The 12,984-nt window shown below is 41.4% G+C and overlaps 1 protein-coding gene across 1 annotated transcript; it reads right to left on the bottom strand.

The window, feature by feature from the left end:
- Window positions 1-4,451: 4,451 nt before the first annotated feature.
- On the bottom strand, window positions 4,452-7,552 carry LOC111864028 (serine proteinase stubble). Its single transcript, XM_023850968.1, has 4 exons — window positions 7,365-7,552; window positions 6,613-6,830; window positions 6,058-6,284; window positions 4,452-4,613 (listed from the first exon to the last, which is right to left on the bottom strand). Exons 1-4 carry the CDS (start codon window positions 7,550-7,552, stop codon window positions 4,452-4,454), a joined length of 795 nt encoding a protein of 264 aa, XP_023706736.1.
- Window positions 7,553-12,984: the final 5,432 nt, after the last annotated feature.

Below are 12,984 nucleotides of genomic sequence, written 5' to 3' on the forward strand. Positions count from 1 at the left end.
TTATTTCTTCAGTGCTTGCCTGCAATTGACTTTTAGCTACTGCAAAATACTGTAATAAATCACTTGAATAGAACTGAATTATTATTCCATGATAGTTGCATGTTCTTTTAATTGTGTAACAATAATAGAATATCCATTATAGAAATTACAGACTTGTAAATTTGGCAGGATGATTGAGAATAGTGTTAGTTTTTGTGGGGATGTGGATGTAAGGACTTGTGTTATTAATTTTGAGTTTTACTAGTTTACACATTTGATTGACAAAGTTCATAATTGAAAAGAAATCAAACCAACACATTTTTTACTGGTAATTTTGTTATTTATATAGAGAACTCTTCAGTAAACTTGAAATTACTGGGTTTTTGGCCTTTGGCCATCATCTGTTTTCTAAAGAACACTGATCAATGGCAAAGCCCAAAAACTTAGTTGTACACTATTGTTAGAGCCCTTTAGGAGCTGCTTGTTCAGTAAACCTTATAAATTATTATTGTGAATTTTGTATCTAAAGTAAAGTTATCCCTGTAACAGGCCATGGAAGTCCATAGGGTTTTGAGATGTTGAGGTTCCCACATTTTCTAGACATTCGGCTTACAGATGGCGGTAAGGTTGTCAACCTTACATGTCGGCTGCCCTTTACCCCCTGAAATATTCCTGGTATTCATTTCTGTTAGAGGCTGAGTTGACCCCAGGGCCATAGTGCGGCTGGAAGGATTAGGTCAATTGAAAAAATCCACCTTATCATGATTCAATCCCTCTGCTTGTAGCATAGTTCCTCAACCAACTACATTACTGCATACAGGAAAGAGACTAAGGAGATAAGATATTATTTAGTACAGCAGACACAAGAGAGACATCCCAATTAATTCGTATCAGAGCAGAATTTATACAGAATAAAAGCAGTATCAGCAAATTGTACTGCTGTTGATTTGAATGCTGTATGGTGTTTTACATAATTAAATGGCCAATACATATTATCTTCATGCACATATATCTATATACATAATTTAATAATTTTCTCGAAAACTTGCAGTCTGTAATACACACAGTCTCCATAATGAAGTTTCTTACACTACAAACAAGAAATTGAAACTATAAAGAAAATACGTAATAAAAACCGATAAATGTGTGGCAGCAAAAATAATGAAAGCTTTTTTGAAACAGATAAATGTGAACTAAAAGAACTGAATTGTTATTCTGAGATTTAAAAATTATTTAGGGTGCCATGTTCGACTACATCAGGAAGAATATGAAAATTTAATCCGAACACTGAAATTTCTTGTATGAGGGTGGTTCAGGGTTGACATGGACTTTACTTTTTTCAAAAAAAAATAGCATCAGAACAACAAAACTTTCTTTGTGGCAAATGTTGTAAACACTGTTCTCACTTTTTGACACTTGAATGTCCCCCACACATCTGTGCATTAGATGCAACACAAGATGTCTGATCTTGTCACTCTAAGTGTAGATAGAAGATCACTGTCAGTATATCTCTGCTAGAAAGAAAATGACACAAAGTTAAATTCTGCAAAGTGCACAGTATGGATGAGAGGCCCTGAATAAGTTCCTGACAACAATATTCATGTTCAGCAGTCAGTTGTCACAAATGCAAACATTTCTCATGTAGAAGAGGTGAATTACAGTGTATGATATGGTGTCCAAAATGTGCACTATGCTTTTTTTATGAAAGTGATTTACAAGAAAAGGCATGGGAAACTGTGACAGATCAACATATTGCATGATAATGCACACATATTTGACTATGATGACACTGTAAATTGTAGGCACATAAATAAAAAAACCACCCTAATTACAGTTTAAATTGCTTGCATATAAACTTAGTGGGGGCATGCGTAGTTGGTTGAGGCACTATGCTACAAGCCGGAAGGTCACAATTGAATCCCGATGAGGTAGATTTTTTCAATTTACCTAATCCTTCCAGCTGCACTATTACCCTGGAGTCAACTCAGCCTCTAACAGAAATGAGTACCAGGAATCTTCCTGGGGGTAAAGGTACAGCTGGCACATAAGGCTGAGAACCTCACCGCCATCTGTGAGCCGATTGTCTAGAAAATGTGGGAGCCTCGACCTCTCACAACCCTATGGGCCTCCACGGCCTGTTACAGGAATAACTTTACTTACTTTTACTTTGCATATAAACTTAGTAGATTCATGAAATGATTTTTTTTAAATGTTTTAATCCTTGTAACATGTTTACAAAATGTTTCATACTTATTGGATGTATTTTCTTGCTTCATTTATTTAATCACAGAACTGGCTGAATCTCCACTGTCTTACTAGCATATAGATATCTGTAGGCAATTTTGAGCCCAAAATAATTGTTATACAGGTATTCAAACAGATTTTCTAAAGGAAGGTCGCGGGTTCAAGTCCCGATGAGGTCATTGGATTTTTTCAATTGACCTAATCCTTCTGGCCACACTAGGCCCTGGGGTTGGCTCAGCCTCTAACAGAAATGAGTACCAGGAATTAAATAATTTTCCAGGGGAGTAAAGCGCGGCCGGCGCATAAGGCTGACAACCTTACCGCCATCTATGGGCCGATTGTCTAGATAATGTGGGACCCTTAACGTCTCACAACCCTATGGGCCTTCACGGACTGTTACAGGGATAATTTTACTTTACTTTTTACTTTACTGAAAACATTTAATACAGTGTGTTTTTCATCTAGCTTATAATAGGAAAACAAAAATAGTCTAGTGGACACCCTGACAAGACACACTTTTAGAACTTGTAGCTAAAGAATATGGACAGTGTTACATTGTCACTAAAATCCAGATTGGCCTAAATAAGATGGAATCACTTATGACTTATATTACTGAATATCATAACTTTTATTGTTATTATAGGTGCTGAAATTTAATATTTTGAGGGTTGTGATAGACAATAACACAAAATCAATACTTAATTACATCGTTTATTAACTTTATTGAATTTGAAGCATTTGGAAATTTCTCCATAAGTTCATTTTTTCTGTATCTGTGTGATTTTCTTTTAAATGACACTGTTACTACTGACTAGGCTGTGTGCTAGATGACCGAGGTGTTGGGTTTCGATTCCCGGCAGGGGTAAGAGATTTATCTCTTCTCCGCAGCCCATTTAAATATGCTGTCAGTAGCCGAGACTTACGTAACACCGAATGACAGGATAATTAGTGATGCTAATTGGAAAGCACGTGGAAGGAAGCATTTGTGGGCTAATTTGAGGTACTACGACCAAGTTTGCGTGGAAGATTCGAGGAAACTCACGAAAATTCTCAGGAGAGTTGATGTTCAGACTTAGATTCGAACCGCGAACTTTTGGAAATCAGGGCACTTCTTTAGAATCAGATGTGTTGCCAGGTCCCTTTGCTTTATTAAGCACCGCGTCATGAAAGCGTGTAGGGAAGTGGAGAGGTAACTCAATAAATTCTTAATCTTCGATACCAGTTATATGTGAGTAGTCAGTTTCAGGTCCGGGCCGCCTTAACCCCTGGGTAAGAGCCCACGTCACTTACTGTATAGGAGGCTACTTGGGTGCCAGATTCGGTCTGGTTATCATGGTAAAGATAGAGATCTGTTGCCCCCTCCGGGAACAGACCCCGTTCACCGGTTATCCAGCCCCTAGCCAGGATACCATACTCACTAAGATAAAACAATAAATAACTGAACCTATCACATTCTCGAGCATTTTGGGTTGTGTGTTCGGTGTTGTTTGAAACTTTAAACTTCATAATTTATTATGTTATACTAGAGACTCCGCTTCTAATACTCACTATATTGAGAAAATACTGCTTCACGTTTCAAGAAACGTTTCTAAGTAATCGTCAGTCATGAAAATCATAGCTGATGTCAGGAAAACTATTGTTGGCAGATCCATCTACCGGCAGAATTAGTACTACTTGAAACCAGTGCTCTGTCGATACACTGTTACCACAGTCTTCACTCGCCGTCACTGTGTTTGTATGTACAGACAAAAGCCATATAAATCACTTCCCATACACTTCAACGATAGGAAATGATGTGTCTGAAGTCACTCTTGCAACTGCAGTTGCTATATAAATTAATAAACTGATACAGCCTTTATATTTAACACCGACGTTTTACGCCTATTTAAGTCTTAAATGCTCTTTCCCCCGTGCAGATTTCTCTCACTTAATCCCGTCTTGTATTGCCAGCGTATCTCAAACTGTGATCCTGTAACTTTGTTGCGATGCGGTCACCATATCCACGTGCTGAGATGAAGTCACGGTGCTCTCACGTGCTTTCTGATCCACGTGAAGTAGTTGGACACGTGTAGAGGCCTGGGAGTTATCGTTGGACTTGACCATATCCATATGTTGAGATGACGTCACGGTGCCTGTGCGTTCGTTCTGATCCACGTGGAGTGGGTGGACACGTGTAGATACCTGGGAGTTAAAGTTGGACTTGACCAGGTCCGTGTGTTGAGATGACGTCACGGTGCCTGCACGTGTGTTCTGATCCACGTGGAGTAGTTGGACACACGTGTATAGAGACCTGGCAGTTTTGGCCGCGCGCAACCGATGCCAGTGGATATAACACCCACCAGAGTGATTAGACCGTCGTCTCTCACCATGAGGGGACCGCCGCTATCCGCCTGCAACAACAAAGCAAGGACTGATTTCGGCACCCATTATATGACATAACATTGTTGCTGGACATACTTAATCTGTAGGGAACATACCAGATCCTTGACTCAATTGTAGGACTGTATAGCAGGAACTCCCCGAACTTAATCAGATCTTAAATTCAAGAGCGTTATCGTCTGACGTTTCGGAGGAGCGTATGGCCCCTCCAGGGTCCGAGTAAGTTGAACACGCAAACAGCAAGTGGCCTGTTGCAGAGGTGAATTTCCACCAGACTACAGGAGTCACTTTCCAGAGGAAGGGGGGTACGCGGTAGCATAGGTGGTCGAGGCACTATGCTACAAGCCGGAAGGTCGCAGTTTCGATTCCCGTTGAGGTCATTGGGTTTTTCAATTGACGTAATCCTTCCAGCTGCACTATGGCCCTGGGGTCGACTTAGCCTCTTAACAGAAATGAGTATCAGGAATCTTCCTGGGGGTAAATGGCGGCCGGCTGACAACTTTACCGCTATCTGTGAGCCGTCTGTCTAGATAATGTGGGAGCCTCGACGTCTCACAACCCTATGGGCCTTCACGGCCTCCTATAAGGATAACTTTACTTTTCTTACCTTTAGTACAATTCATATTCAGTGTCTCGACAACCTCAAATCTAACGTAATCTTAAGTTCATCAATACAATTTTGATTTAGTACTGTGGTTCGTACGCTTTCTTTATTTCTGCAGTAATTTTGCTGTTATGGGCTATTTTATTTTAGCTCTAAGTATGATTTTGTCTTAGTGAGGAGGGAACAGGAATAGCTCTGCCGGTATGGAGGCTAGGCTACAAGGTAACAGAACAGTCGCAGTTCGATTCTTGGCAATGAAAGGAGACTTTTTTCGACTACGTCCAGCCCGAATCTTACGCCTACTCAACCTCTTATTCCACGTTTGTGTTGCGGAGGCTAAATTTGCCGAGATGCTAAGTTGGACACCCATCTCCGTTTGCTGCCGATGTTAAGAATGTGTGAACTTGCTTTTTCCACTCCTGTAAATGGTTCTATACTTTAAATTTCGCATGGTGAGAAGGTAAGGTAAGCTGAAGTTGTCCCTCTGCTTAACTAATTAAACACTACACCTTGAAGAAGTATGGGGGGGGTGGATGTATAGATCCACGTTTTCCTGACCTCGGCACCAGTTGGAGGTGAGTCTTTGCACATTGTGGATGTGGGCATGTTGCGAACGTATCGTAGCTACATTCTCCCTCCATCTTCAGGGTCTAATGAGTTGAGATATTTTCACCCTAGTTACTTTTATTCTGATGATGGAGGCAGCATGTAGGTCCGAAGTTGCAGCAATACTGCTCGTATTCACACTATGCAAAGTCTCAAAAGCTTAGTCATCATCAAGAAGATACATGAAATTCAGTAAATACATAGGTTAGTGCCCAGTCGGCGCCATCTTGGTACGCGTTACTCACCCAACAAGAGTCACGGCTTCCATGTTCGTAGCCCGCGCACATTTGAGAGTCTAGGATCTTTGTTTTCTTGCCCTTTGACTTGTACCAACTTCTACACGTATCGTTGTCGACGACAAGAAGTGTGACTTTCTGAAGGACGTTTGCCCTTCCTCCGTGCGCAGAGTTCTCGTGAAGCCATCCCCATCCGGCTGCAGTGGCTTCACGTCCCGAGAAACTAGTTTCACCTGCTGCAAAGTGTCAGAAGTTGAAAAGTGGATCTAATATCTTACGGGATATGACGCCGTGTAATTTCTTTTACCGACGTTTCGGAGAAACTATCTTTCGGGACCGAAGAATAAGTTGAATAAGCAAACAGTAAGGAAAATACTCTGCAGACTCCTCTAGCCCGAAACAATAGTTTCCTTCGAAACATCGGCAGATTTAAACCAGACCTGCCATGAAAACTCAAAATCTCACATAGTTAATGACTGAATTGGTACTGAGTTCCTTAAGACTGAGGATAACTTGAAGGTTCTTGCTGTCCGTAATGAAGAGCCAAAAAAAGGGGGGACGAACCCTGAGGAAGGCAGATAGGCCACGCGGATTCCGACCATCCGACCTCGTCATCCAATTCCAGCAACGCGATGTCATGGTTGAAGCGTTCACACTGGTACCCAGGGTACAACACCAGTCGGCGCACCCGAATTTCTTGTGACGGCGGAGTCTCCCTCTTGGACAGGTCATGTTCCCCTACTGTCACGCGGATGTGTTCCACTGGCAACTCCACGGGCCCGCTGAAACCATTCACTGCAATGAGTTTCCCAACGGAAGTATGATTTGAGGTTTACACGGCGGTGACTATGAAGAATGCCGTCTTCTGGAATGTGGCGCCGTGTAGATATTTTGTTAAGCGACGTTTCGGAGGAACTTATCGTCTCCATCTTTAGGGTATAAGAAATCCGCGAGGGATGAACCGGCGTGAGCAGGTGTCTGTGTTTTCAGATCAACTAACGTTATGAAAGCAAACGCATTCTGACTTTCCACCGAACAGTATTCAGACCGAGAGGTATGAAGATTTCTGTCTTCTGAAATGTGACACCGCTCCTTTTGGTAGATGTACAACGTGTTGTCTTCATCTAGGGGTCGAAGTGACTTCGACTTGAAGATGGAGGCAACACGTTCTTCGAAACTGTGTTACCACCGTATTCCGACGTATACCAGAAAATTGAAGTGCACGTATTTCCACATCCAAGAAAAGTGTCATCTAGATATTTATTTACTATTCAATAAATAATTGAAAGTATGATTTGGCGATCTGTTATAATTACCTGCACATGCAGTGCGCTGCAGTTACCACCCATTTCTTGTTCACCAGAGCACCCCCGCAGAAGTGACCTCCCCTCCGAGTGATAGACACCAACCACGGGAATTCCCCTGGATTCGCAGACTCTCCACCAACAATACGCGCCTCGCGACGCCACTGTCGCCCACACGGCACATCCGCCACTGAAGTCATATTAGTAAATTCTATAAATTGTTATTTCCGCCGTGAAGAATTTTTCATAGGTTATTTAACGACATTTTCTGCAACATCAGATGGTAGATGAATTGGAAAGGATTTGGAAGGAAGAAACTATGGCCTAATCGAGGTACTGTCATAGTAATTATCAGTAGAGATCGAGGAAAACCACGAGAAAACTAAGTAAGGATAGTCAGTGTTTCGGCCGAGATTTGAACTGAATACCTCCCGAATACAAGTCGACAGCATTACCATTAGACCAGCACGTTCGGTTTTATGTACGTTTTCTGCGAGGTCCGTGCCGAGATGTTATAAGCAGGACTAGTTGGTAGTTATAGTACGAGAACTGAGGGACTCAACAGATACTGTTGTTAGGTGATGTGGATCACACTTGACAATCTGACATTCTGGTGGACTACAATGTCCAGTGCGTCACCATTTTCCGCAAGAGAGTAATGAGTGGTGCGTTGTGGCGCTGAAAATTCGAATTCATTTATATCAAATCCAAACGTTTTTCACCTGAAGGGTTTGAAATTGCACTATTCCAAAATGGATGCTTAGCATTGAGATCACCTGCAATATGGAGTTACGCCTAAAGCTTAAGCGCTCCATGATGTCCGCGTCAATCCAGGCACAACCAGCAGATTTCAAGTCAAAGTTACGGCCGTAGGTCCGGGTGATTTATTTCTTCTCCGCGATATTTAATCCATAAGTTCGTACCTCACAGGAAACATGCTGCGTCTTCTTTATAAAGACTGATTGGTTAATGCTTTTTTTTTAATTAATAGCTGCTTATTGTGAGAATCGTACGAAATGAAAGTCCACTTTATGGGCAATATACAGACATTTTAATGTTAAATTGGATGATACATATAGCGACCAATTGGCTTGAAATGCTCTGCTAGGACAGCTACATTTATACGACGACACTAATTATAAACAAATTAAACTTATATCTATAAAGCTCAAGTTATTGAGGTTATTGTTTTCAGTAATTTATGCTACTTTATAATATATGCGTGTTCCTAATTCGATAACCGTGTGTAGTGTGTAAATAAATGTTGGTGCATTATGTAACTCACAGTTCTCACCGCTCGTGGCGCAGCGGGCTGCTAGGATGGCCAGGGCGTAAAGGTACAGCTGCAGTAGGAACTCCATATCGCACTGCCCCGCCGGTTTGAGACCGGAGTTTATAATAGGAGCAGGTGAGTGAGGTCACACCCCCCACCCAGTGTCATTAGGTCGGCTCACGGCGACTTCACAGGTACGGGATGAGATGTACAAGGCTAATTGACGTCCATTTTCTTTGCGAAAATAAAATGGCGGCAAAACAACGAGACGGTACTTCCCCAGATTGTTAGCATTCTTAGCACAAATTATGTATAATGAATTTATCATAGAAAGTTATGTCTGCCCCCATTTTTCAAGAATTAAAAGAATTTACGTGTTACTATTTTAATTTAAGAAATGAAGAGTAAAGTACTCTGCTTCGGAGGAACATATTCCTTCAATCTTCAGGATATCTGAAGCCTTCTTATCTTCTCTTTGCTTGTTCGGCTTACTTTTGCAAAATTTTATTCTTTGCTATTAGTGAATTTTCGAAATTGGAACCGAGAATTTTGTTTTTTTGTAAAACCAGATAAGATAGTCAAGATAGTGCCGAGGTCAAGAATGGTGGAGCTATATCTCCACTCCCCCATACGCCTTGGTGCAATGGTTGATTGCTTAAGCACAGGGAAAAATCTGCCTTTATCGACTGACACGGACAACAAGTATTGTTAATTCTAGCGCTTTTTGATGATTACCAATAATATGAATATTTCCGTCGTCTTCAGTTCTTAAGCGTAATTGATGGGTGTTTTGAAACTATCTTCCTAATGGACGCAACTGAGTAAGAACCGTACACCTCTTACATCTGATATCAGAAACAGATCCAGTTGGCGAAATTTTATGTTCGAAAAACTTGATACGATGGAGAGTGTCCGGGAATGGCAGCCATGTTTATGAAATACAGAGTGTCCCAAAAAGTCAGTTAACCTAAAACATTTCTCGTATTAAGAGCAATATTCAAATTTAAACTTGCCAGTCAATTTGTAGAACGGTATCACAGCTTTGTGAGTTGTGCATTAAACATGGAGGATCTCATTTCGGACAATTTTTATAAATTCAGTAAGTAATAAAATAATATCTAACATATTTTAGTGTACATTTTACTAATCAGATAACTGAATTTTAATCCATTTTGTATTATCTAAATTACTTCTCTTGAGACTCAAACAGCCAAGCATGATGTCTGTATACTGTGCTCACTTTATATACTTGGTGGCATCTAACGCATAGGAATGTTTATTCAAATTTAAGCGGAAGATATATAGTGTGTCCGGATAAAAGGTATCCAAAATAAAAAAATATATATATCTCGGAAACTAAGTGTCATACACGTATCCGGTTTATGCCATTGGAAAGGAAAATCCTGTGCCCGGCTTACGCGCATGCGCCGCCACATTTCTGCCACCATGTTAGGAATCACCTGGACAGAGAGATGGCTGGGAGATGAATTGGCAGAGGTAGTGCAATCGCTTGACCTCCTAGGTCGCCAGATTTAACCCCACTGGATTTTTTCTTGTGGGGTTATGTGAAGAACATTGTCTACCGGGTTAAGATCAGTGACCTGCAACACCTGAAAGCCCACATAAGGGACGCTGTGGCAATGGTAACACCAAACATGGTGGATCGTCTGGATATTTGTCGTCCCACCAAAGGAGCGCGCGTTGAAATTTATTGAGAGAGTTAGAGTTATATACTCAGAAAAAAAAAACTTTGATAGTTCCCTTTGTAGTGGTGTAAATGTGTATAATAAATTCTTCCTGAGATATAATTATTTTGGGTACCTTTCATCCGAACACCCTGTATTTTCCTAAATTGTGGCGTCGTTACCTGAACCCATCAAGAAATTTATAGCAGCAGAAACAGACATGGCAGAAAGACAACTGACTGAAAGACTGGTGTCATTCTTGTCTTAATTTGAATATTTTACCAATTAGTACGGAATAATATGTTCTGACCTTTGATGATTCGGAAAACCCTGCCTTCGGATGAGATGTGACCTCAAATGAGGGCCATATTCAATTATGTATGACCTTTTCGAGCTGAGGGTCATCCTTTCTTCTGCCTTTCCGTGGCTATTCCCGCATGTCTGAATAATCCGCAACATGGCAACAGATTGTCCTCTACATCTCGTAGATTAAACACTTCCTTGTGTTAAATACAGATCCTTGCTACATATGTTGGTAAGCTGGCCTCATGAGGATCGCTGAAACAGAATGAGGGCATATAAAAAGCACCAAATAATTCCACTCTAACCTTCGGAGACCAAAGCTTAGATTGGAGAGTAATATTATCATGAACCTTAAAGATATTGTCACGTATATAAGTAACCATAGACGAAGTATCGATTGGTAATTGGATTTATTGACTAATCATAACGCTGTCGCTAATTATTGGCTCATCTCAATACAGCGTATACTAAGTCTTCTCAATTTTTGCTAGCCGTTTCCTGGTAACGGATCCTAACAATGTCTTCTGCTTACGTCCTTACTGGCTGACGACCATCTCACAGCAACCTCCAACTCCTCTGATTTACTGAACTCAACTAAATGTGCCACGTAGAAAACACCGCTCAGTGTTGTAGTTAAATTGTTGCTTGTTATGAGTCTGTTGCCTAGCAACGGGCGTTGTTTGCCGAGTCATTACTTAGCAACGGGTCTACGTGCTACAATATAGTGTGGAAGGGCGCAGACTGAACTGGGTCAGTATAGAGTTCTATAAGAGAGTACTCTGAACACTGCAGTGAACACAGAGGCTCCTAAAAGCTAGGAATTTGTTGTTTGTTTAACCGGCCATGGATTTCCGAAGAAGGATTCAGTGATCAAGTCGGTTGAAGCGGTGGCGCTTCGGACTTTTATTTGGAAGTGCCCGATTCGAATCTTGGTCGAGGCACCGACTATTCTCTTATTTTGTTGTGATCGTTTTCAGTCCCTCCATGAAGACTCCGGAGTAGTGCTTCAAATTTACCCACCACGACCACTTCCTTCCTCATCTGCTCCAACTAATGCTTCTCCAGTTATGCTCCTATTAGGTGGCATAAGGTTGATTCATAATCTCTCGTGGAACCGAGCCCTTCTTGAGAAGCTGCCAATTGTGCAGCTACTCAAGAATTTCCCAGCATTTTATGGAACCCAAAGGTTCATTACCATGTTCACAAGAGCCCTCCACTGGTCCTTATCCTGAGCCAGATCAATCCAATCCATACCATCCCATCCTGTCTCTCTAAGATCCATTTTAAGATGGTCCGCCCACCTACGCCTTGGTCTTCCCAGTTCTTCTGGTTTTCCCACCAATATCCTGTATGAATTCATCTTCTATCCCATTTGTGCTACATGCCCTCCCCACCTCATCCTCCTTGTCTTGGTCATTCTCATAATCTCTAGGCCACGTAATATTTCTGTTAGATGGAAAAGTAAGGGAAAAACGTAAATAGAGAAAATTTGTTGCAAATCATGTGTTTCCGGCCTCATATATTAGATTTCTGTGCCTGGTTCGAGGCGTTGCGAAGCGACACTCTCTACATACCAGTAGTAACGCCACGAAACAGACAGGCAACTGCTTCTCACTTCACGTACTCTTCAAGGCGATGTCTTCCTCAAAAACGTCAGTTGACTTTCACCGACGTTTCGGAGGCACACGTAGCATCCGCCTTCAGGGTCGAAGAATAACTTAAGAAACCATAATGAAGCAGGTAGCAAGCAGATCTCTGTGACATGTTCCTCCGAAACGTCAGTTGACTTTTAACGAGCAACGCTACGTTATATCGCATAAAATAGAACCCGTCATAAATACCACTGTGAGAACTTCAGTTCGTAAAAATTTGGTACACAATTGGATGTGTGCATTGTTTTAGATAGCCTGCCACATAATGACGCACACGTTGCCATGGTTTCCATTGTTGCGGTCCCGAAACATTACAATTACGCATGACTTGTGTCAGCAGATCATTCACGCTTTTCCATTGAGTCGGGTCAATGCCAGTAGTTTCGAGGAAACAGTGTTGCTATGTGCCCTTGTTGCACGCGAACTTGACCTACATCACTCACCTTCAGCTGTATACAGGTGCAAGGGGCCCCCATTCACAGGAAGTGGAGTTGTTAGAGGGGTGGACACCAAAATCGTAATTGTTTAAGCTGGCACGTGTCAGTCAGTTACAGGTTAAGAATGGAGAGTGATTGCTCAGAAAAGAGTGACAGTATTTAAAATTTAAACATTCATTGAATGTGATAAGATGGAAGGACAGAATAAATTTTAATTTACACGTAAATGTCCGCATTTCCTTTGTTTTTCTTTTGGTGTATTATTTCGGTATACATCAAACA

The sequence above is a fragment of the Cryptotermes secundus genome, unplaced genomic scaffold, assembly GCF_002891405.2.
Source record: "Cryptotermes secundus unplaced genomic scaffold, Csec_1.0 scaffold3101, whole genome shotgun sequence".
Classification (NCBI taxonomy): domain Eukaryota; kingdom Metazoa; phylum Arthropoda; class Insecta; order Blattodea; family Kalotermitidae; genus Cryptotermes; species Cryptotermes secundus.